General features: G+C 39.4%; 1 protein-coding gene across 7 annotated transcripts in view; it reads left to right on the forward strand.

Annotated features, from left to right (window-relative positions):
• Window positions 1-24,245, forward strand: part of LOC108235232 (neuron navigator 1) — an 80,803-nt gene that overhangs the window by 36,491 nt on the left and 20,067 nt on the right. For all 7 annotated transcript variants that reach the window (XM_017415084.3, XM_017415087.3, XM_017415088.3 and 4 more), the window contains one exon: window positions 21,250-21,388. In XM_017415084.3, the coding sequence (XP_017270573.1) occupies window positions 21,250-21,388 (139 nt within the window). The remainder of the gene's footprint in view (window positions 1-21,249; window positions 21,389-24,245) is intronic.

Raw genomic sequence — 24,245 nt, forward strand, 5'->3', positions numbered from 1 at the left:
TGTAAACAAGCTGAAGGTTGCCAAACAGTTTCGGAAATGGGCTTAAAACCTCCCTCCAGATTGATCGGCAGCAACAGTTGCTTTTCTAATCTCGTGTGTAACACACACTTGGATAATTTAGGCCAGAAAACGTGTGCTTTAACAAAGGTGCTCACACTTGCTGATGGTCAGATAACAGGGACCTCTTGATTAACAGCAACTGGCTTCTGCTTACCTTTTTAAATCCTCTGGTAGTCTTAAAAATGTGCTCTGTTTTTCACACACTGTTCCTGTGTTTTGATTTGTTTTTTGTAAAAGAGTAAAGCAGTTTGTGAGCTGCTCATTTGAGGTTGCCTACTTTTAGGATCTGGTTTAGATCAGATGCTATTTATTATTCTGAAGTGACATATACAGTCTTATAACTTCCTTTTTAAGGGCTGTATTAATGTAGTTACACACCTACAGATGGATCGTTATCTGCTGTCAGCTGTTGGAAGAAGTTTCTTTAGTTTGACTTCATTCCATTTCATGATTGTGAAACATACTGTTGAGCAACAAAAACATGTTCTGGACTGGAGCTTGGGAACTACAATTATTCTCCCACTTTCCCTTGGAAGACAGAAAATTTTGAAAAAAGTTTTTGGCTAAATCTTATATGAGCACAAAATGTTACTACTAAAAGTAGGCCACAATAATATACATGTATATTTATGCCTTAAACATGTATTTGGCTGCCTTGAACTCTCACTGCAGTCATGTGCCAGTTGCAAAAACACTGCTTTCTTTTTTTTATATATATAAGGGTTACTTCTCCTGCTGCCAAGGTAACCCCTCCTTCTCCAAGCATGTTGAGTCTTGGTAAATCCTTCAAGAGATGCTATGGCAAAATCCCTCCTAATCCTTGGCTTCCTACCAGCATAGTTTTGAAAAGCACAGGAGAAGTCAGGGATTTTCTGCAAGGACAAGAAGATTTTATGGTGGGCAACAGAGAGGTCGAGAGGTCCAGGACCCCCACATAGTTCAGAGAGATATGTTACAACATAAACCATATTTGCAAAGGAAAGCAACAAAGTGTGAGCAGGTTCAGCTCTTCAATTTACAGAGGTCAAGATGTCACAACATTTGGCCAATCTTACTTAATTTCCTTAGAGGATAAAGATGAATCCTGCTCTTCCTGGAGATGTTTTAAATTCACTCTTTATTTTATTTTCCTAAGATGAAACCACACTTGACCTACAGCAGGAGAGGAAAAGGGGCAAACGACCCGAAACCAACAGCCGGTGGTGAACACGACACTAAACTAACACGTGTAGATGACAACCATAGACTTGACATCATTCAGTGAACAAAACCTTTTTGTGTTTGAGCCTCTGCAGGGTGGAACACATCATTAGACCATGAAGACCACAACAACAAAAAAAGTTGATATGGCAATAAACCTTTAAAAAAAAGGCCTGTAAAGTTTTAATCTCAGTGCTGGTGTAGATTTTCAGTCATTCAGGACATGGTAAATCCAAAAAAGGTTAAAAGCCAAAAGACAGCTGGACTTTTTTCTGTAGCTGAAGATGTTTCGCTTCTCAATTCATAAAATTGAATTTAAAAAGCTCCTCGGATTAGAAGTGAAATGTCTTCAGCTACAGAATAGAAGTGTAGTTTTTTTTTTTTTGGTTTTTAACTTTTTTTGAATTTAAATCTCAGTGTAACTTAACGGAATTCAGTTTATTTTCTTAAAACAAGAAAACAATCCATAGTTGATATTACATTTGTTCTGATTAATTAACCCTTTATAGACGTTTTATGAGGTATATACAGGAGATGTTGTAACAGAAAAATATTACCACTTTTTAAAATATTAGACAGTGTTCCTATGTAAAATTAATTTGATTTAAAAGTTTGTTCCAGTTTGATGATACACAGACAGTTGACCTATGATCTGAATTTGTTGTGTGTTTTTTTTCTCTTTTTCATCATTTTATTTCTGGAGAAAAATTAGTGCAATTCATGCGATTGTGAGAAAACCTTCTTTAGAAATTATCAGGTTCATTGCCTGGAGGATTGGTTCCCACAATAAAAGACCCCCTCCCACTCAACGCCCTGAAGTACACACTTTCCTCCTCCTCCTTCGTTCCCTCCCACATCTGCACAGTCCTTAGAAAATGCGTTGAGTTCATCTATGGGGGGTAAATGAAACTCTGTGGTTAGGAAGCTTTTGCTAGAAGCCGCTTTAGATCTACCCTATATGCACTCACACACACACATGCACCATGCAATATTCATGCTAAAGCCATGCCTTGGAAATTTAACAGTGGGTGTGATGGGGGGGCCTAATGCGCATAAGAATCGCTCCTGCTTCCCTCCCATTGACTCCCACCGTGTTATTCTCTAGAGCTGTTTCGACATTAGTCACACACTTTTCTTTCTGCTCCCTGTCATTGTCCTCCCTTCCTGTTCTCCCCATTACACCATCTCCTAATCTCATCCTTTCAAGTATGTACAATTTCTCCCAGCAGTGGAAATATTCTCATTAAGGAGACACAGGCTGAAAAGCTGTAGAAACCTCTTGAGTAGCATTTGAAGTTTTTTTTCTTCTCCTCTTTGTCTTTTAAAAGGTAAAGCACTTTTTTAAGTCAGGCCTTGAAAAAGGTTCCCCTCAACAAATCTAACCATGACAGAAGGTTTTTTTTTTCTTTTTCTTTCCAGTCAAAAGTCTAATAAGATTCTTTTAGTGGTCCTGACATGGAGGGTCCCTCAATTAACCACAGGAGTAGCTCTTTAGACTCTTGTGCTGTTGGAGTGCATGCACCCCCAAAAAGCTAAAAAAAAAAAGCCTGAAAGAGCAGAGTTGAAAGACCTACAATTATCCCCAGTTGCAGACACAAGTGGCAGCACTTTTTCCAATATGTCCAAAAAATGTAGTTTCACAAGTCTTACAGCTTCTTTTGTTGTTCAGGAGTGAGTCTGTAGCTCCGAGGTTTTCCTTCAGACCTTTCAAAACTTAGTCTGCTGTTTGTGAATAATTGGACTGAGCACAATTATTGCATTGCCTTTTCTCAACGGGCTTGAATAAAAATAAAAAAATAAATAAAAACAGTCAAATGTCATTAAACTTAAATCTTAACTCTCTGTTTGTGTATAGAATTTTAAAATCTTTTTTTCTATTGTTTTTTTTTTTCCCTATGACTGCCTCTTTGCTTACAGGTATGTGTGTGTCCCACGTCGTGTTTGTGACTGAGAAGCCTCTCTGACTCCTTGCCGAACCAGCTGAAACATGCAGAAAACATATCTTTAACTGCCTGAATTTTTCACACGATTACAGCTCGCTCAGGGCACATTTTAACTGTCAGGTCAGAATATCATGATGCTGGAAATGACGATGACTAAACTAAGCCACGAGAAACCTTCCAGTAAACAAGAACAAAGACTCATTTACAGAATTCTGCCGCTTTAACAAATTGATTGAATTATAGTGCTATGCATCTCATTCCCTGGAAAGCGGCGTTAAACGTCTTGCTCTTGGCATTAACGTCCTCCCTTCGATTTCATTGTGCGCTCAGATTACCTTCGCTGCTGGCTCAGAGGTGCTGCAAAATTCCTGCCCATTGCATCTTTGTGCTTTAATGACAGAATGACGAGATGAAACAGGTTGTGGGAAAAGAGTTGTTGTTAGTGACTCCTTCGGTTGTAAATACGATAACTGTAACTAAGAAGCTGCAGCAACTTGATCCACTCTCACATGCTGAATAACGGATCAGAAAGCTACAAATAGTGGGTGAGATGGTTAAAGTTGTTCTGGGCGTCTCCTGAGGCTGTTGTGTGATCATGATTGAAAGCTTGAAAACAACACAAAAGTAAAGAGAAAAAAAAAACACTTTTGTCTAAACCTTAGCACTCATTCATTTCAAATGTTAATAAAAGTGTACTTCTATTTCAATGGAAGGTCTCCCTCAGTTTTTTTTCTGTGAGAAACTGCCAGATCTGACACAACTTTAACATAAATCGTGTTCAGTTTAAATTTATTTTAGTAATAATTTGATATTTGAGAACACAGTAAGTGCAGTAAATAATTTTAAAATTATGTTTCACTTTTATGGAGTCAGACTTACTTGATCAATATTTCCTGTTAAACCTTTACCACTTTTCTTACTAATTTCTGTCCAGGAACTGACTATCTTTAGAAAAATGTTCCTTAGTTAAGCTACTTCACTCAGACCCTATAGACTGTCAAGACATAAAATAGCTTCTAAGCTCCAGAGATAACAGACAGCCCAGCTCAGAGCTCATTTTAAATGAAATCCTTTGGCACTGTGTCACCAGCAACCTGAGGGCTGATTCAAGACTTCTGCACATTATTGTATATGCTGGAGAAGATCAAATAACATGTATTTGCAGTGGGGTTCTGGCAGCACAAAAATGAAACTTGTCAAACACTGATTGCATAAATGTGAAAGTGACTGAGTGTGGACAGGAAGAGAGAAGTGTTGTAGCGAGGAGGTTTTTAACTGATAATCTGAAAGACGTTCAAAGCTAAACCAACAGTCAAAACTTGGCTTCAGATAAGACGAGTGCTCTGGGTTGATATATGTCTGCTCGAGGGGCTAATTTATATCTGTTTATATTCAGTATGTGTCCAAGCAAGTGTTGCATGTGCATCCTGGTGTCTGTGTGTGTTCCTGCTCTGATAAGAAGGATGAGCTTTCCCAGGTCTCCCGCCTCTTTCATCTGCGGAGGAGTGACAGGTTCCCAGGGTCGTACAGGTGACCCTGCCTGTGCACTGTCATTACGCTGTTGCATCACCGCCTAATTATGCTGCACCTACTCACACATGGACCTTCGAAACAAGCCCCGAGACGCAGAGTGAAAAGGAGGCTTGCAGTGAAAAGAAGAGACCCTCTTTGATGAGTGCAAGGGAACGAACAGAGCGGGAGACTGATGGCATGCCTGGACATGAGTCAGAGGTTGATGTCAAAGCTTGCCAGACAGACGGAACGCCGTCCAAGTGGCCTTTCCAGAAACTCGGATGAAAGTTGACATAAATAAAAGCATAAAGCTCACACGGACTTAAGGAGGATTGAAAGCATTTGTGCGAATGTGGGAGTGCAGTTTAGTGTGTGTGGGAGTGTGTGTGTGTGTGTATACAAAGAAACGGCGGTTTTTGTTGCTGTTTATTAGTAACGCTAGGCAACAACAGTGGCAGCAGCTCTATACACCTGCAGTTCAGCAGGCCAACATGCCAGTCAGACCCCCAAATACACACACACACTCTGTGCCCACCTGGCACTGCATGGTACGAGTGAGCAGCAGAATCCCATCTTTGTTCCCTTTGCATTTACAAAGAGCGTGTTAATGAATCTTTTTGTTTTCACTCTGTGGGAGTTATCTATTTGGTCTTCTTTTTTTTTCTCTCGTCTTTCGAGAACTCACACTCTTTATATCTCTGTAATAGAAGGACAGTGTTAATTATCTCTATCTCCCCCCCCTCTCCTCTGCTCTCCTCTCCCAGTGTGTGTCTCACTCACCCTTCAGTCACTTATTGAACCGAACTAGCAGACAGACAGATCTATTCACAGGGTTCCACTCAGTACTTAAACACCACTGGATGTTGTGAGGGGGCAGAGCTCATGGGAGTGGATACATGATACCCAATCTATTGCTCTGCAAGTCTCCAACATCCTAACACACACTCTGTCACAATAGCAACATTGGAGTCATTTAACCTCCCCACTTCATTACATCCTGATGGAGGTCTGTTTGTGGCACCGATGGTTTGGCTACTGGCCAACATTTGTTCTGTTTAGTGACTGTAGAAAATTTTGTGTGAAGTAGAAAAGATATGTATTTTTTTTTCTGAGCGATGCCAACTGTCTCTTGTTTTTCCCCTGTCTTCACACCCTTATTCAATATTTATTTATCATCACAAGAAATGGAAAGTCTTTGACTGACATGTTCATACTGTAATAACTACTCATGGCAATTTACAGTAGAAGTGACATTCACTAATCAAGAAACTCAGATTATTCAGTTCTTTATGTTAAAATCCACAGATTAGGGCATTGTGTGAGAACAGTCTTCGGGTTAGTGACATACACAAGAATAGAGAGATGCATGAAAAATCTAAAAAGTGAACCACCAACTTACTGCATTTATTTATTTTTTTTTATCTGCTAAGTTTTTGCAGGGTGATTAAAAGCCACAAACTTGTATTAATGGATTACTAGTTTATTTTGTAGGTTGTCACACGTACAGTACTTTACACACACTTCTATCATAACATGGAGTGTATTTTAAAAAATAGAAAATATTTAACCCCCCCCCGAAAAGCTAACTAAATTAATCAGAATCAAACACTTTATCGTTGTACAAAATGTAGCCTACAATAAAATTATATGTAGTTCCATTCAGAGCAAACAGTACCATCTAACTAGAGAATGTTTTTCTATGTACAAAAATTTTAAAATAGAACTACTAACAAATAGACCACAAATATATACAGTATCCATGTATTATTTGATTGTTCGCAGCTAAGTAATATTGATTGCACCAGGCATACTTTTCAGTATTGATTCCAATTAATGTTGCACTTTATTGTTATGACAACCAAACTCCAACTAAATGCATGTTTAAAGCTATGGATAGGCCTACTTTACAGAATAATAATGACTCTTGTTTTTTATGAGCAAAATGCAAAGGCTACACAATTAGCAACTGCGCAGCTGTTAAATCTGAACTTTTTCTCTTTCCATGTTATAAAGATGTGGTCCAGCACTTAGGCTGTAGAATGTACTGTCACATGTTTTGGGCTAAATAAAGTTATTACTCTTCTATTAAAGTACAGTGTGTCCACTGTAGCAGGGTTCTGGGTAAGTGGAGTCAGTGGGCTGCGTCTCGTGCGTGGTTTTAAAGATTTAAGAGAGTGGAAAGGTCTTTGACGTGTCGCTTTTTGTGGGGTGGAATGATAACTCCTGCGGCTGAATGCGCTCTGAAACCTCTGTGCGGTTCTTTGCAACAGGCACAGCTGCTCGGGATCAGTGAAACGGAGGAGGAGGAGGAGGAATTTGGGGTGTTGCCTTTCTGTCTTACCTCCCTCCCTTACTCATCGCCTCCCTCCCCTCAGCAGCGTGTGTGTGTGAGGCTGAGCGGAACGGCACTGCGGGAGCGGGTCAGTCCACCGCTGCTGGCCGACTCTTAACAGGCGGCTCCTCGGTTATCAGCAGAGGGTTCTCCCTCTTTCCCAGTCAGTCAGACGCATACAGAGGAGGGATGTGTTAAACGGCAACAAAGGTGGATGGTAGCAGAAATGAGCGGGCGCGTGCTGAACGGGAAAATGCTGCAGCTCCCGGCTCCGCGGCAGCAGCGCGCGGGGAGGAGGACAATGCACTTTCTGTCAAGGTAAACGGAGGAGAGCAGAGCCCGGGTAGATAGATGATGGGACTGCGGGAGCCGGAAGAGAAGCTAATTAACACACTGGTGACACTGCTTTTAAATGTGATGTGTGTGTGTGTGTGTGTGGAGTGTGAATGTGCTGAGCTGAGGTTCCGGTGCGTAAAAATGAGCAGCGGCTTCTCATTCATAAAACTCCAACAGCTGCGCCGAGGAACGGCTGGCTATTGTGGCTGCTCTCAAATGAAAGGTCGTTGTGTGTCACTTTAGTGTTTTATTTATTTATTCATTTACAACCACGTGGATGGAAGTTAATCACAGATTATCCAGACCTCAATGCGCAAAAAGGCAAGTGTTGAATCAGCTCCTTCTTTTCCTGTCGGTTTGGCAGCAGAATCTGGAGCCAGTGTGGTGCGGCAGTTTCAGCAGGGAAACTATCAATTACATTATGGTCAATTATGAGCGTTTACGCACGTGCGGAAAGTGCGCACGCGCCTTAAGTGCATCTATTGTTGTAGAGTGCACGAGATGACAAGTGGTCGCCGTTTGGAGGCTCAGAGTCAGCATTGTGTGTGTGTGTGTGTGTGTGTGTGTGTGTGTGTGAGAGAGAGAGAGAGAGATGGAGGTATGTGAGTGGGTGTGTTTGCATTGATCCACTGCAGGACCGATCTGCAGTTTTCTTAACGGCTGACCTACATTCTGAATGATGCTTTCTCTCTGGATATGTGCTGTGATTGGGTGAAAAATAGCAAACCTCCTTTTAAATCATCTTGAAGCCCACAAAATTAGAAAACCAAACGCAGTGGGGCCAGTTCATTTGTCCATGGCGGTTAAAGACATGCCCCTGCTGAGTCGCTTAACACACTAATACAACAATAAGGACAATGTGTGTTAAAGTTTCTGCGGGTTGGCTCATTGACCTTTGTAATTCCCATTTATGTAAACCCATTAAAGCAAAGTGCTCCAATAGCTGTGCATATAACACACACACACACACATTATGGGCACAAATGCTTTTATCATAACAGACACACTCTTTTATGCATCAGTCCTGGGTGTTTTTTTATCACCCGCAACCTAAAGGAGAAGTGTGTGTGTCTGTCTTTTACCAAAATATCTGCTGAACCACTGGACAAATTTTAATTCAACTTTCAGGAATTAATTCTTTCATTTACCTCTACAACTGATTAACTTTAGGACCCAACCCAATTGAAGATGGCTGCCACAGCTAGCAGACTTTAGAAAACACAAATCACTAAAATTCAGTCAGTTTTACAGATATTGACCTAAAATTGGATGTGGTAGTTGCTGAGAGTCATTCACAACACACACTCTGAGCACGACATCTTGTGATATTGCACATTATTTTGAAGATCTGATCAAAAGAACTGTTGCTTTGTCATTTCTGATTATGAAATGATCTTAGTCTAAAATTCTGGCATAAAAGGCAGCGGGCGATGTGCATTCCTTTAAGGACTGCTAAGCCTTTAAGTCATCTTTCTATTTAAGTTGGATATGTGCGCTTAAACGCTCTGGTTGCCATAAGACTGATAAATAGTAAAATAACACACACTCACACACTATGTGACTGAAGCCAAAGTTGATAATAGTAAGAGTTTCTGCTTATGTTAAGTCAGGGCTGTCATACATTAAACATGGATCATTAGCTGACCACATCCAGCCAACACAAAGATTTGGTTAGCTCTGTTGGGCCTCTTGAAGTCAATCCACTATTAGCTTTGTGTGTTTGCATGTGGTGTCGTTTAAACCCTGTTGAAACAGTCTGCTCAGCATGGCCTACCCCTGTGCTCGGGAGGCCACCCCTAATTCACAGCCTCATCCAAACGGCTAATTTGTAAACGATCATCACACCCTGATCCTCTTGGTTTGGTTTTATTCCAATAAAAATGGAGCATCATCAGTTTTGTGAAGACAAAAACATCTGGATCTTATGTCATTAATTAGTTTTTTTGGCATATCTGTTTATTGGTAAAGCAGACCAGATTGTTTGATGACCTAATCAGAGAGGCATCAGCATCTTAATCAAATTGCTCTTGTCATTTAATTGATGAATCATAATTATATCTCTCATCATGCAGGAATACAGTGAAGTACCATGTTTGTCATGTCATTGAGGCATACTAATCAGGCTTTTTTGATGGCATATGTCAGGTGACAGTGTCTGTTAACACTGTGTTTTTATTAGTTAACAAATTTGTCATTACTGTCCCCTGTTTTATTGCACATTAAAAACACTGCAGTGAATTATAGATACAACATCTGGAAGCTCTGTTAGCTTGTAGTTTAAAGATGTTAAAAGGTATTGATTTCATCTTTAAAACAGCATAATTTTTTACCATTCTCATAGTTGTTTTTTACTTGAGATAAAAATCCAGGGTTTAGAGATGTAGATTGCACTGTTTTGGAAACAGACGTCTTTTGCTGACTCAGTAAGTTGAAGGTTCAACAGCCTTACACCCTCATGATTATCGATGCATGACAGAACTTTAATACTCTTCAACAAACAAACATTTCTATGCAAGCAGAGATAAATTTTAAAAAAATGCTGATGTTGTCAAAACCATAGTCTGTGCACAAGAATTAAAGTAATTTTGCACTTTTACTGGCTGAATTTATGCAGCGTTTGGGGTCACTGAAGTCACATTTCTAATAACTAGATGATAACTGAAAACTGAAAACAAAATTAGTTTGTAATATCTTCATTCCAAATAATTGAACCAACTATTTTTTTCAATTACCTGTGCAGTTTCATCAGAAATGGCTCCTTTTGTGTTGTCAAGGTCTCAACTGAAAGTAGGACCGAAAGAGTAAGTAGTTGTACTGCGTACAATCAGTGCACATGAGAAAGAGGGAGCACCTCTTCCTAAAGTTATAAGGAATATGACTGACTTAATGTGCTCTAAAAGCACCTATGGATATAGCCAACATGGCACCAATGATGGTTTGCCAGCAGATGTTTAAAAGGTTTGATTTAGGAGCCAAATAAATATCAATGGATGGGTCTGACTAAGAGACTGGCTCATTTGTTTTTAATTGGTTAGCAACCACAGCACTCACTTATCCCTAATGGCAGACATAGTTTTTATTAGTCATACACTTAAGCCTTGATACAAATGTAGAAAAAAAACTTTAAAAAAGTCATTGCTTTATTAACTTTAAAGGCTGTTAACAAGCTTCTTTTGGCTGTAAATTTGGGAGCTTTAGCAAAACAGTCTATGAAGTCGAATTTGCTTTATTATGATTGCCAACTTGTCTTAAATTTTCAGTTTTTAGACGTTTTTAGTTGCTCATTTCAACCTCTGTTTTCTTTGTAGTATTTCTTAATAGTTAATCAAAAACAAGATGACCTTTAACATCATGTTGATCTGAGTTCTAAGTTCTAAAATCCGATAAATCTGGATTTTCTTCATGATTTATTTAGATTAAAATTAATTTCCAAAGTGGTTTAATAGGGCATTTGAATACCCAGCCAAAAAAAAAAAGTTAAAGAGGTTATAAGCAATCACTGACTCCTAATGTTTTGTGATTAGCCGAACAAGTTTACTTTCCCTGCCTCCAAAGTCATTGGGGAGAGCTGAGAGTGAAACAACAGATGCTTGTAAGACATATACACTTTTTTATTGTACACACAGGAGCCAGTGTTCACAAACAGAGCTCATATTTTCATGAGGTGGTCCCTCCTGTGGTGTAGAGCGGTTCTTTTCTGGAACATCAAAGTGAAAGAAGGAGCAAAAATCAGACAGCAGTGCACCTCAGCTAGGATGAGAGAAAAGTGGTAAAGCTAACCTGAGCAGTCACCATGAAAAATGACCTCAGGATGTTGTTATAACATGACAGTGAAGTGCTTTAGATGAATGTGGGGAAAAGTAAGAAGTGAAGGGCAATGGCACAATTCCCCTGATGAAAGTTGAAGCAACAAGTCAAAGCTCTTGATTTTTGAGTTAAATAAAACCCCATCCAAGTGTCATTTTCAGCCTGTGCGTGCACTCGTGCAATGGTATGCTTATGTGCCTGCTCCATATGTTGAAGGATTAGGGAGTGGGAACCCAGAATACACTCGCTGGAATGTAAAGTGTGTGTTTTGAGTTGCTCGAGGGCATGGAATGTCTCCTAAACCCAGTGTAGCAACATAAAGTGGTCAATGAATGTGTGTGTGTGTTATAAGTGACAGCAGGTGATGGTTTCAGGCTCCAACAGGGTGCGTCTTCAGTCCTGTTGGTCACCACCACATGTGGTCATACATGCGAATGCAGACAAAAACATAAATAAATTGGCTTGTCTGTCCCTCTTACTTGAATGTGAGGGATGTGTGTTTGAATAGGTGTCTGCTTTGTCTTAGCCAGCAGATAGGAAGGAGTATCTCTACTCCAGTGAATGGACTTTAGATCTTTTCTGATTAGTTGGTGTTTGGACACCTTTTGGCAGGTGCTTCGTGGTGTTTCAGTTAGATTTATACCCTCTTTGTTTTGTCAGATTGGATTTAAACAAATGTTACACATCCACACTCTATTTATTTACTTAATTTAATTTGCCATCTTTCTCTTTATTTATTACAAATTTCTTGTATCTGAACCAAATACAGAAGAGATGTTAACCTCTCAGATATCACCTGTCCATGGATTCACACCAAAAAACGAGTCTTGTGTTAATCTTCTTTAGCCTTTAGTTATACAGTACAGCAATCCTGTTTTGGAGAAGTTGATCTCCAAAGCAGAAGTACCCAACCTGTTTTTTTGTATTTTGACAGTGTGACCAGTTTCACATCAACAAACCACATGCAGACTGGGGTGTACACATCATAGTTGTAGTCACTGCATTTTATTTGTGCTTTATAACTAACATAAAGCACTTTTTTAAAATTAAATAACTGCATTTAAAGCATTGCAACTCACCAACATCTCTTATTCAGGACTTCTTCCCTCAAGGACCTTCCTATTGAGGGGTAGCAGAAAATAGCAAAACGACACTGATGTAACATCTTCTACACTTTAATTTGAGTTACACTCTTTTCAGAAAACCAAGCTTTGCAGGGATATTTTGTTTGAACTATAAACATCTTCAATGATGTTTATAGGCTTGATCATTAGTTTTTGCTTCCATCCAGAGATTAGAGTTTTAGACAAGCTCTTTACCTGACCCTGTTTGAAAGCAGAATATATGTTTTTAGCTGTGATGGAGGTACACGTACTCCTTGGTCAAATGCTGTTTGGGGAATTCTGTGAACTTAGGTGACCACTAATTACCCCTGAAGATGCCGCTCTGCAATGCTGTGTGTAGTATCATAACAGAACAATTAGTGCTTTTCATGAGAGCTTTTTTATTTAAAGTAGACTATAGCCTGATAGTTGGGGAACCCTTCTGCAGCATTTTTGTTCCCTGAGCACAACACGTTAGCTGTGCCATATTTCACTGTAGCCATATCAGTATTATTTTGTTTATTTTCATATGAATGTGTTTTCATCTCAACCCTCCACACAGCTGTCTGTTGCTTAGCTCGAACTGCCCCAGGCTTTGTGACTTTACAATATTCCGTTGATTAAAAAGCAGCTGTCAGTGGTAATGCTTGTGTTTGTGCTGCTGCATGTCTTTGGCTGTGTCTTTTACACAGCTGCTTCAAGTTAAAAGCAATCTGGAATAAGCGTGCTTTATTCAAAAGTTGTGCCTCCCGCTCTTTCTTTTCCTCTTTTACCTTCTTTTTCGCTCTCTCCCTCTCTCTTCCTTCTCCCTGTCATTTTCAAACCAAAACATCTCCTGTGCGCCATTAATTCACACAGCCGTTAAGTCAGCTGACATGTCTGGAGGAAGGCCAGAGGTAATTCTACCCCACGGTTCCACCCCTGCCTTGGCCCTCTGCGTGCCGGGGTTCCCCGTCTGAGCTCCTCCCCGGTTCTTAGCTGTTGAGTTTGGGGCTGAGAAGCTCTCCACCCTGCACCCCAGGCTGAACTACTTATGAAGGGGATTTAAAAAGCCATTCCAAGTTGTCCCGAGAGTGCGGTCCTTCTTCTGCTTCCTGCCCTTTTGTGAAGGAGAGAGGGACTTTGAAGGTCAAAGGTCACTGGCTTATAGCAGAGCTCTTCTGGTCATCTTTAAAAGATCTCCCCGTTTATTGTGCCTTCTAAAATAAAAAGACAAGAACAGTTTATGAAGAAAATGGTAAAATTTTCTGCACATGTTATTGTGTAGGTACCTATAATTTGTGTAAATAAATAAAAAAAATACACAGCTTTCAAATGCCTTTAGGAGGCTTGTTTAGACTGTGGGGTATTAACTTTTCAACTCTAACTCTATTTGAGTTGAATAAAAGACTGAGAAGGTAATACAGAACTGTTGTGCCTCGTAAGAAATCATCTACACACTTTCTGCTTGCTTTTTTAGGGTTTACACTGTAAGAAGATCAAAATGGCCCAGTGGGATGTCAACAGTCCCGCATTGTGTTTTTTGTTCCAAGAGTGTTCTTTATTCAGTATTCCTTTTAGAAAGGTTAGAACCATCCAGTGTTTTTTCTAATATCCTGTTTCATATCACAGGACAATAACTAAAAACAGCTAACATCAACTATCAGATCCAATATGTTGGACTCTTGTGAGATGTCAAGAGAACAGAAGGATCTCGCAGTAGAATTTTCTGTTGAAGAAGAATTTTCCCTAGTGGTTTTTGTATGTCCATCCATTCATTTATCTAACCTCTATACTCAGAAAGATTTCATTGACCAAGATTTCTATTGCATTTAACTTTCCATCCAGAAAGCCCTCAGGCATTTTTAGAATATGTCCCCCCGTCTTTGTGAGGGAAAGCCTGGAAGAATGATGGACCTCAATATGCTTCAATCGCACCTTGGAGCCAGTAAAGACACTGACTGCTTAGCTTTAGTGTAACCCTCGACGGAGCTGTGACTTTAGCAAAACTGCAATTTCCCGTCGCTCATTACATCACACATTTCTGACAGCTAATTCCAGCTCCACTCGGGGGGACACTTGTGACCTAAACCTCGAGGCCATTGCTGTCAGGTTTATGCCCATCAAAGGTGCAACAAATTTCTCTTCTGCGTTAGCCATTTAGGGATGTGGTGTTCGTTTTTTTTTTCCAGTCACACCTCTAGCCGTGGCCACTGATCCTGGTGGCAGATGGAATTAGCAGTAATTGTGAGCTTATTAACTCCAGCCTGTTCTGTAATCCCTTGTAATGCCCATATACTGCTGGGTGTGTCCATTCGTGTCAGTGTGCACAAAAGGCTGTTCAGGCAGTTATTGCACATGGTTCCATCTCACATGGTGGAAACAAGGCCGAGAGGAAATTATAAATATCACTAAAGGGGAAATAAATTGTCTGTGCTGTTGCAGGAGGGCCTGTTTTAAATTAAGTCTTGTCAGTGATAAGACTACACAGTGCAATAGGGAAACTGTATTGGGACTTTAATTGAAAGACACTTTTATTGTCAGATTTGCTGTTAATTACTTTACAAGGGTCCAAAACATCCAGACAACTACCTGGCACTGTCAATAAAATTTGACAGAGCTGTTTTTTTTATCAGTGAGTAAATGTCAACACACCATGTGGAGCAGTTCATGTTTGATAAGACTATGACGTTGCTCCAGAAATCAACAGCTGAAATAATATTTGTGTGCCTAAATCTTGAGTATATTCACAGATGAGCTGTACTATAGCTGCTGCATGTCTGTAATACAATGTACTCTATGTGTGTGTGTGTGTGTGTGTGTGTGTGTGTGTGATGGGGCTTTGTGTCAGAGTATCTGGAGACTCTCAAGATATAATAAGGGCTTTGCCTGCACAGGGAATTCTTCCATGACCCTAAATGGGTCTGCAACAAAGGATTATCCTGTGCAGAAGACAGATTCTTAAATAAAAAAAAATATTTGTGATCTTCAGTCTTTCAAAGATTTGGTGAAAGGTTTCACAGTTTTGATTGGATGATAATAATTCATTTATGCGTTTGATCATGCACTTGGATGATGCACAGATCTGTGTGCAAGGCCATGTGTTTGTGCGTGTGTGTTATTGTTTCCTGGTGATAAGCTGATGAAGTGGTCCAGGGACCCATATTGTTAACCATCTGTGCACACCAACCCTATTTCTCTTTTTTTTGTCCTTATCAAGTAGCTGACCACTCTGATGTGCTCACACATTTGCTAAAAGCTCATCTGCATATTGTTTTATTTATTTTTTTGATCTTTTTTCTTAAATCTTATTAATCTACTAAATTGTATTTTCTCAGCACATAGTCAGAGCTGTGAACAATGTTGCAGCAAAAGTGTAGTTGAACATAGGTGGGGCCGGTCATTCTCTCCACTACAAATGAGTCATTCTTGTTTTTTCAGCGTGTGTGTTTAGTGTCACTTTAGGTATTTCAGAGAGGAGTCAGTTGGATTTAGATCCTGTTTTACATGTCTAGACCTAAACCTGTAGAGGATGTTGAAGCAGGCTGTTTTCCGCTCAGGTTACTGTTTAATTTCTCATTTTATTTTTATAATGGACGTTTGATTTCAGTTCACTTTTTTTCTTTACCATTTGAAAGACTTTGTGAACACCACAAATGGCAAACATGCGTGCTTACACTTGATGTAAGGTTAAATTTGACAGTACTGTTAAATGTGTCAGAGGCTTATTACTTTCTCTTTAGGTTTGCCTGAGCTACTTCTGCTCACACTAAAGAGAACTTTTTTTTTTTTTCCACAATCAGGTCATTAAAAACTCTCATCTGTCACCAGTTTAGCCAGTTCACTGACTTCAGCAGTCTTACCATCTGTACCCAAATGGATATTAAATGAATTGTTCAGTACCAGACTGGTAGTGTCCTGCTTTCCATTTGTCTGAAAGGGCATCACTTTACCCAGCAGCACGTCTGATTTACCCATTTTGGGTTCTGCCATTTGACACTGTGGATTTTAATAGAAATGGAAAGTTCCTGTCCTGCAGTTTCCATGAATTTACGCAAGTTCGAGATGGAAAGGTTGTTTCCATATAACACCCTGGAAAGGACCTGTTTAACCCCATGAGGGGACAGAATATTATTTGATTTATCATTCAAAAGATCTGGAGCCGCTCTGCATCCTGTATCATTGTGCAATTTCTCAGAACTGACACTCTCCAACAGACCTTTTCTTTCTTATCTGATTCAGTGTGGTCTGGCAGGTTTGACTAAAATTTCTGTTTGTGGATTACATTAGTGTTAGTGTTTGTGTGCCGTTACTGAGCATTATTGAAGTCCCTTTGATGAGCTGGTAGAATAATCTGCAACCGATGTTGAGCAGATTTTTACCAACAAATCAGATTTTCTTACGTCTTTTTCATTTGTCTTTAGTCCGTGTGTCGTTGGGTAATGTATAAATGTATGTAATAGAATGTGCCAGAATGTACTAGAAACATGACAATAGGACATTACCTTATAAGGACTTCCTGAAACACAGGAAGAAAATGGCTGATCCCAAAGATAAAAGGTTCTTTTTTGTGTGTAAAGACGTGAGTTTTTATGAAGCGTTTAAACTAAGTAAACATTAGGGACAAGAATAAGGGTTAGGCATTAGAAATTCAGTTTGGATCATTTAAACTGAGAGTAGAGACATGCTTTGGAAATGTGCCCATTTTTTGTGCTGCTCTAACAGGTGATTACAGACACAAACGTCTTTGTTTATGTGCAGAAGTTTCAAATGTCTTTAATGTACCTCTTTCTTCTAAAATTATTTAGCTCGGTAGAGAAGCATTTCGTTCCTCCAAACACCTTCTTTTCAGTTTTAACAATTGTTTGTGTAAATTGCCTGCTAATCAGTTATTACCAATAGGTCTGCTGTTGCAGGCTATCAGGTTTCCAATTCACACAAAACACTGCTCCAACAAACCTCAAGCAAATACGCTGTTTTTTTTTTTCTTTTTCCTTGTTGAGTGTTTTGTCAGCTTTTTGGATTTGTTTGAATTTCTTTCACTTTTTTTTTTCCTTCCCACCACTCAACACTGATCTCATAACAAGCAGAAAAAAGACCACTTTTAGTGAAATCTGAGTAATAATCTCCACATAACACAGAAGCCTCCTAATAAATGGCTGCTCTTAAGCGCAACAGCAGCAGCTATTCAGCCTTTCTCTTAAATGCCTGTGAAGCTGAGTGTTTGTGTGGGTGTGGCAGTCCGCTTCTCTCTGCAGACTATGAGGAACAAAGAAATCATGTCTCTGTGAAAGGGTGATGTTCTTTATGTTAACCACTACTACTTTATTTATTCTGCCAATAAAAAAAGTCATATTTAAAGCACAGTATGCCTCTGTGGGAGGTAATCAAATCTCAGACTGCTCAGTGCACCACGGTGGCTTTTCTTGTCAAGGTGTGGGAAGCCCCTTGTGTGCAGATGGCTCTGGCTGACCATTTAAATGTGACATTTTCTCTGCGCAGAGGGATGCTGTGTTTTGCACAAGGCTGCTGTCAGGTAGTGGTGAAGAATGGGCGTTATTACACACATCTCAGCCTAATTGACATGTATTGCAGCCCAAATCAAATCAATATCGATATTCATTTTGCGCACAAAATTACAATTACGGGATTCCATTTTTAAATGCCTTCATTTCTTTACGTTCCCCCTCCAGCCGTGTTCTCCAGCTCCTCAGATCAGCCTTAATCTCAGAAGAAAAAGAAACAAACCTTACGTTTAGACACTGGATATTTGTTCTTTACTACCATCTTTTCTGTGCTGATTAGAACTGCATAATGTTTATGATTTAATAAAACAACACTCTAAAATATGTGATGTATAAAACCCATACATAAAACATGTCACAAGTTATTTAAAATAAGTTAAAATGTGACAGAAAAGTGACTTGACCTAAATGGTGCTTGCTGGGAGACAATTTAACATGTAAAAGATGCGAAACAGATAAACTGTGTGCAAGTATCACTTCTCTGTATCTACAGCTGTGCGACAACAAAAAAAAAAAGGCAAAACATTATGTAAAAAAGCGACTCTTCAAGTACATCATGTTCAGAAGACGTGTCATCAAAGGTTCTTCTCTTTGCTTTGCACTTTTATTTTTATACTTTTAGAGTCAGTTCTTTTTTCTCTCCTTTCACACATCCTCACTTGAGTATTCATGTCTCTCCTCGGCCTCTTTTCTCGCCCAGTTTTTTATGATCTTATCAGACTCCAGGATGGTACAAAGAGGTGACTGACAGTGGATTTGATGTGGCAGCTGTATATTCTGCTCCTCAATAATGGAACAAATCAGGCTCTCAGTTAGAAATAAGAAAACTTGTTCTTGGCCAAAACACTTTAGAGCTGAATGGTTCCCAAAATTTTAAGTGTAAGAGGCTTAAACTCATCGGCAGATGCCCTCGAGGGTCTTTTGGAGGAAGCGGGATAACTTGAGGAGCTTTGGAATGTGATTTATAATTTCTGTAGATTGTCCCGTTGGCAGGTCATCTTATAACTAAGATCATTATGCTGAAATTCTGAAGCATGTACGCCAGTGAAACAAACTGTAGTGTTTGTAACTGTGGCTTTCATTGTATGAAACTCATTTATTCTATAAAAAAACATGCAAAACACAAAATGTCTGTCTTGTGACTGAATACTTGCTTTTACTCTTCTTATTTTTGACCCTGACACTGTTTGGTTCCTGTTTTCACTTCAGTCAGATAGACAACATAAAAGTCAGCAGAGAGGTTGTTTGTTCTATTTCCTGTCAGAACTGAATTATTCAACAAAGAGGTTGCTAACATTCAAAGCACCGGTGGACAGGCAGAAACCTCTAAGGCCTACAGCAGGGTATGAGGAAGCATCTTTAAAAGAAACGCGCAACTGTTTATTTCCCAGCATTGAGTTTGTCCAGTAAGAACACATGATAAATTGTGTTAAAGTAGAAATTTACTTTGGGTGTGATATTTATTAGCTTCTTTGTGTGTTTCTGTGAAAACAAAAATACAAATCAGCTCTTATGGAAAAACTACTATATTCTCCAAAACCAATGCATGCTGATGAAGTTTTAAGACGGGACATTTTGTCTAAAAAAAGTGAACTCAACTTGTAATTTAAAAAATTACACATGTGGTTGTTGCAAAAGTTCGAATGTCGACTAAGTTAACATAAAAATAGGAAGTTAAAGGTAAAAATAAATCTTTTCTGCTAAAATTGTTAGATGTGTTTAATTATGTATTCATTTATTATGAGAACCAAGTGTAAGTCTGCTCTCTGGATGTGTCGGCCCAGTTTTAAATTTGCCCTTAATCTGAGTCTGGCATATACACAGAATAGGGTTACAGGCAGCCACTTCAGACGCAAAATCTCTGGTCTTTTTAGGTTTCCAAGACATCCACAAGCTAGACAGGGCTGCCCCTACATCCTTGTCCCATCCCCACCCCTCCCCAATCACTGCCATCATGTCCCCCACGGCTACACTGTGACCCATACAGGCACCCAACCAGAAGGCCCACAGAGCTTCCTCTGCCTCCATCCTCCCCTCGTCTGCAGTATATATGACCTCATTAAACAAGCCCTGCCCTCTTCATTTGTTTTACAGTACAGTTCCAGAGCAGTCTTCTAACCCTTTGACCCCAATGAGAGAAAATCCCAACCCCCTGATTTCCTAAACCTGACCTATTTAATATAAGCAAACCAATGGGGATCTAAACCCACACACCTCTCTTCTTCCTCCTCCTCCTCGTTGCATTTCTGTAACATTTCTGTTTAGCCAAAGCCCACATTTTTTCCAATTATGTCTGCAGAGGTATACATCCACATTTGTCAGATTACTGTATATTTTATTGAAGTCAGGAAACGATCAATCAAAACTGATTACTCAGTGAAAGTTGTCGAGGAAAAATCCATCTGAACTTGGCCGTTCTGCAGTGATACTTACCACTGAAAATAAACTTAAAGACCCTTGTGTAACGCTGCCATTAGATACTTGTGTTAGAAATTAAAGGGTGCAGCTCATCTGCTCACAGCTTGGGAAAAAAAATACTTTTAATTATACAAGTCTTCTGTGGTTTACAGGGTTTCTCTGTAATAATAACTCTTTTTTATTGCTCTTTAAATAGTTAGGTACAACATTTTAATAGATTAATATAGCATTAAAAGAGACATTATGACCTCAACTTAGTGTAAATTTTGAGAAATGCAAGGATTGTAAAGGATAAAACTGTTCAGTAAAATGTTATGTATCACAATGATTAATATAAATTCTCTCTAAACTTGCCATATCTGAGCAGAAAAAACACACTATCTACAGAAGACTTGATCCAGTTTCTCTGTGGAAAAGTGTGGACGGACTTGTTAGACCTGAAACACTGCAGGGCACGTGCATCAGTGCTTGTTCTTCAGCACTATTTTTGTGAGTGTGGGGGTTGAGAACATCTCAATAGTGCTCCCAATTCCATGCTGCAGGTTGTTGACGCAGTCGGAAAGTTTGGTATCTAGAACAGACAGTGTTCCAAATGAGGTCTCTGAATATTTAATCACAAGACAAACTGGGAGACACAGAGCTAAGTGAACTGACTGTTGGAAGTAGAAGGTGAGAAAATGGTGAACTAAGACTGATTGCATGTTTTTGTGTACATATGATGCTTTAGTTGATATCTGTAGGGAATGAGACAAAGCCTTTGTGCAGCTTTTGAGTACTTTAACCCTTAAATCTTTTGATTTAAGGGTTTTGATCATTTTCATAAAAGTGGATGTTTGATGCATCTGGGACTTCACATAAAAAAATCAGTCAAAACCCAAATTTGTACATCAAAAATTAGAGAGTAGTTTACCTCTGTAAACTACACTCTAATGCATTGTTGAATGCACCAAACTATTAAGATCCAGGGAATTTTCTGCAGTAACATTAACATTGAATAGTGTCTAATTTATGTCCTTTGTCTTTATTTCTTTTAGCTGGGATGAGAGCAGTTCCATCAGCAGCGGACTGAGTGATGGTTCGGACAACCTGAGCTCTGAAGAGTTCAACACGAGCCCCACGCTCAACTCCCTTCCCACAACTCCTATTGGCTCTCGCAGAAACTCAACCACCGTGGTAAGAAGCACGTGCTTTCACACACGCGTAGCTTTCTGACACAGATAGGTAAGAAGAAGTGTGTTTGTTGTTTAAAACTGTCTCGATTGTGTTGTTAGACCATTAAAGTACTGATGAAGATCTCAATGATGTGTCGACTTAAACAGCAGGCAGAAGGATGCCAGACTAAGTATTCTGCACGTCAGTAATATTTATCACATCTGCAACGATCAGTGTTGGCTGCAGCAAACACTGCATGCTGAGTAGCTGCATTTTTCCAAGAGGTTCCCCTTTAGACTGATTTAGGGGCTGCATAATGGGTTTAAGTGATTAACCAGAGAAAGTACAGGCATTGTTGTTGGTCCTCTACAATGATTTTTATCACCCAAACACCTTATATCACTGCCTGTTGTAGTTGCCTGATCAGCTTCAGTTAAATAATAACCGTTCCTACTGATGGTTTTTGTTCCCATTGATGCTTTGAATGTTTGCTGTGGTCTCAGACATAAGCTATGATAGAGGAACTGAAGTATCTAAACTCATGACCTCTGTGCTTTCTAACATCCTGCTCACAGCTCCGATTGATGCTCTTTTAGAACCATCTGTAGCTACAATAGTATAATGTGTGGGTTTTCTTAGAGCGTCTGATTTGGGTCACACCTCCGCAGCGTGGTGTGTATATGTGTCTAATGTAGAGAGGCAGAGAATTGGCGATAGACAGAGGGAGGCAGAGAGAGGGTGTAACCATAGCAACCCAAGCACTAGGATGCTGAGAGTGTGAGTCTTTGTCTTTTTACTTATACTGAGGGAAAGGTCTAAAGCATAGCCATCTGCACACACACACACACACACACACACACACACACAGACTCACAGGGCCATCTGTAGTCCTGCAACCGGGCCAGCGAGCTGGAAGAGCCTCCCACCACACCTAAATGCAGGAGTCATAGCAACCATTAGACCCCCATGGCATCGTTACCGTGGCGACCATGCGTCCCATCACTATGCACCCCACAAAGTCTAACACAGACATAGCTTCCAGTCTTACATCCATTCTCAGTCTATTTTTTTTTCTCTGACTTTTGCCCCAAAGCCGTCTCCTGTCTGTTTTTTTTTTTTACCACAGCATCTTTCCACAGTTTCCTGTTTGTTCCTGTTGTTTTAATTTCCTCAAAGACAGCTCTGACATTTTATCCATCTTCTATCTCTTCCACCTATGATATATCATAATAAAAACTGATGTGGGCTGGAGGAGAAAGATAATGGAAGAAAGAGGTATTAGCTGCAATATGTCGGCTGTGGCAAACCGTGTGTTTCCTCATGTAGGTGGATCACACACAATGAGGTTTGTCTTCTCTGTACTTTTGTGCTGTGTTCATATCCATATCTCTGCCTGTCTGTTATTATTTTTTTTTATCATGTTATCTGTCCAAATGTTATCTCCCATCTGTTTCAACAATCACATAATGTGTGTGAGGAAATGACAGTGTTTCATCGGCACATCGAGGTCAAAACAGGGACACGGTACAATAAAATACACACTCACTCAAACCTCTGCCTCAGGTGATGTGAACCTGCCTCTGGGGTTTATTGGTTTTCATAAAATAAGGAATTCAGATGATGAAAAAGGCTCGTGGGAATATCTAGGTGCAATGTACTAAAGTGATACACAATGAAACACACAAACGGATACAAGCTGAGTGTCATTTTCACACACTTTCTTATGCATTGTGTAACTGGTAAACCTCAACACCCAAACGTTTATAGAAATCTTGGCTAACCTGATAGACGACCTTGAAGTCATATTTCCACTTTTTTTTTTTGGACATTTTTCCTTTATTGTTTAGACTGTTTTGTCTGTTTTTCCTGTCTTGGTCAAGTGTGTGTCACACTTTGTGTGTGATTTCACATCATGTGGTCGTTTACAGTTTTTGTGAATCATGCAGATGGGGTTTGTTTACGCTGGGCTATTTTTCCCTCTTTGCTGGTTCTGTCCACTTCTGTTTTGAGATGTTTAAACAGAAAGCATGATAGTATTTAGACGAGGAAGGGGAGACATCACTGAGTGTGTTGGGTTGACTAAGCTGGACGTGTTATTTAGCTCAGAAGACATCAAAGAGAGGCTACGGGTCGGTCTGGGTTCACAGGTCTCATTAAAAGAACCCTTTAAGCCTTACAGACTCATAGATTTTGTGTTTGAAGTTTGTCCATCCATTTTCATAAATCACCAGCTTTTTAATGCCTTTTAGAAAATGTCCACCTCATAGAAGCTTAAGATTAAAAGTCAAAAATAGTTTTGTCCTCATGAAGCATGAAACAGAATTCTTGAATTGCATATACAAAACCAAGTGCCAGTGTCATACAACTAAAAACAGTAAAGCATATTTCAAACAGTGATCATTAAAAAAAAACTGAGGTACATAATAGATATAGCTGGATTTTTGTGAAAACTATCAAACTGTTCATCTTAAGGCTGAGCCAACGGCACAGATGAGGGTCTTGTGTTACTCAAAATCATCCTAAATGGAATTAGATCATGAAACTAAAAGATGTTGTTATTGGATGATGAAGTAAATTAATAGACTGCAGCTCATAAAAAGTACAATTAAAATCGGATATCAATACCATTTCATCTGAATATAGAAACTCAATATAGTTTTATGTGATGGGGTGATCACATCATCTAAAACTCCAAATTATCATTTTTGTTTAAAGTAGCTGTATTGACAAGAACTTAAGATGTTCAATTTTAGTGTCACAGCAACATTTCTAATTATGGAAATTGATAGCTGAAAATTGTTTCTTTGTTGTTTTTTTTTGGGTCACATTATAAATCATGGCAAACAAAGGTAACCATGTCTTTGTGCACATAAAAACA

The sequence above is a fragment of the Kryptolebias marmoratus genome, linkage group LG8 (assembly GCF_001649575.2).
Source record: "Kryptolebias marmoratus isolate JLee-2015 linkage group LG8, ASM164957v2, whole genome shotgun sequence".
NCBI lineage: Eukaryota > Metazoa > Chordata > Actinopteri > Cyprinodontiformes > Rivulidae > Kryptolebias > Kryptolebias marmoratus.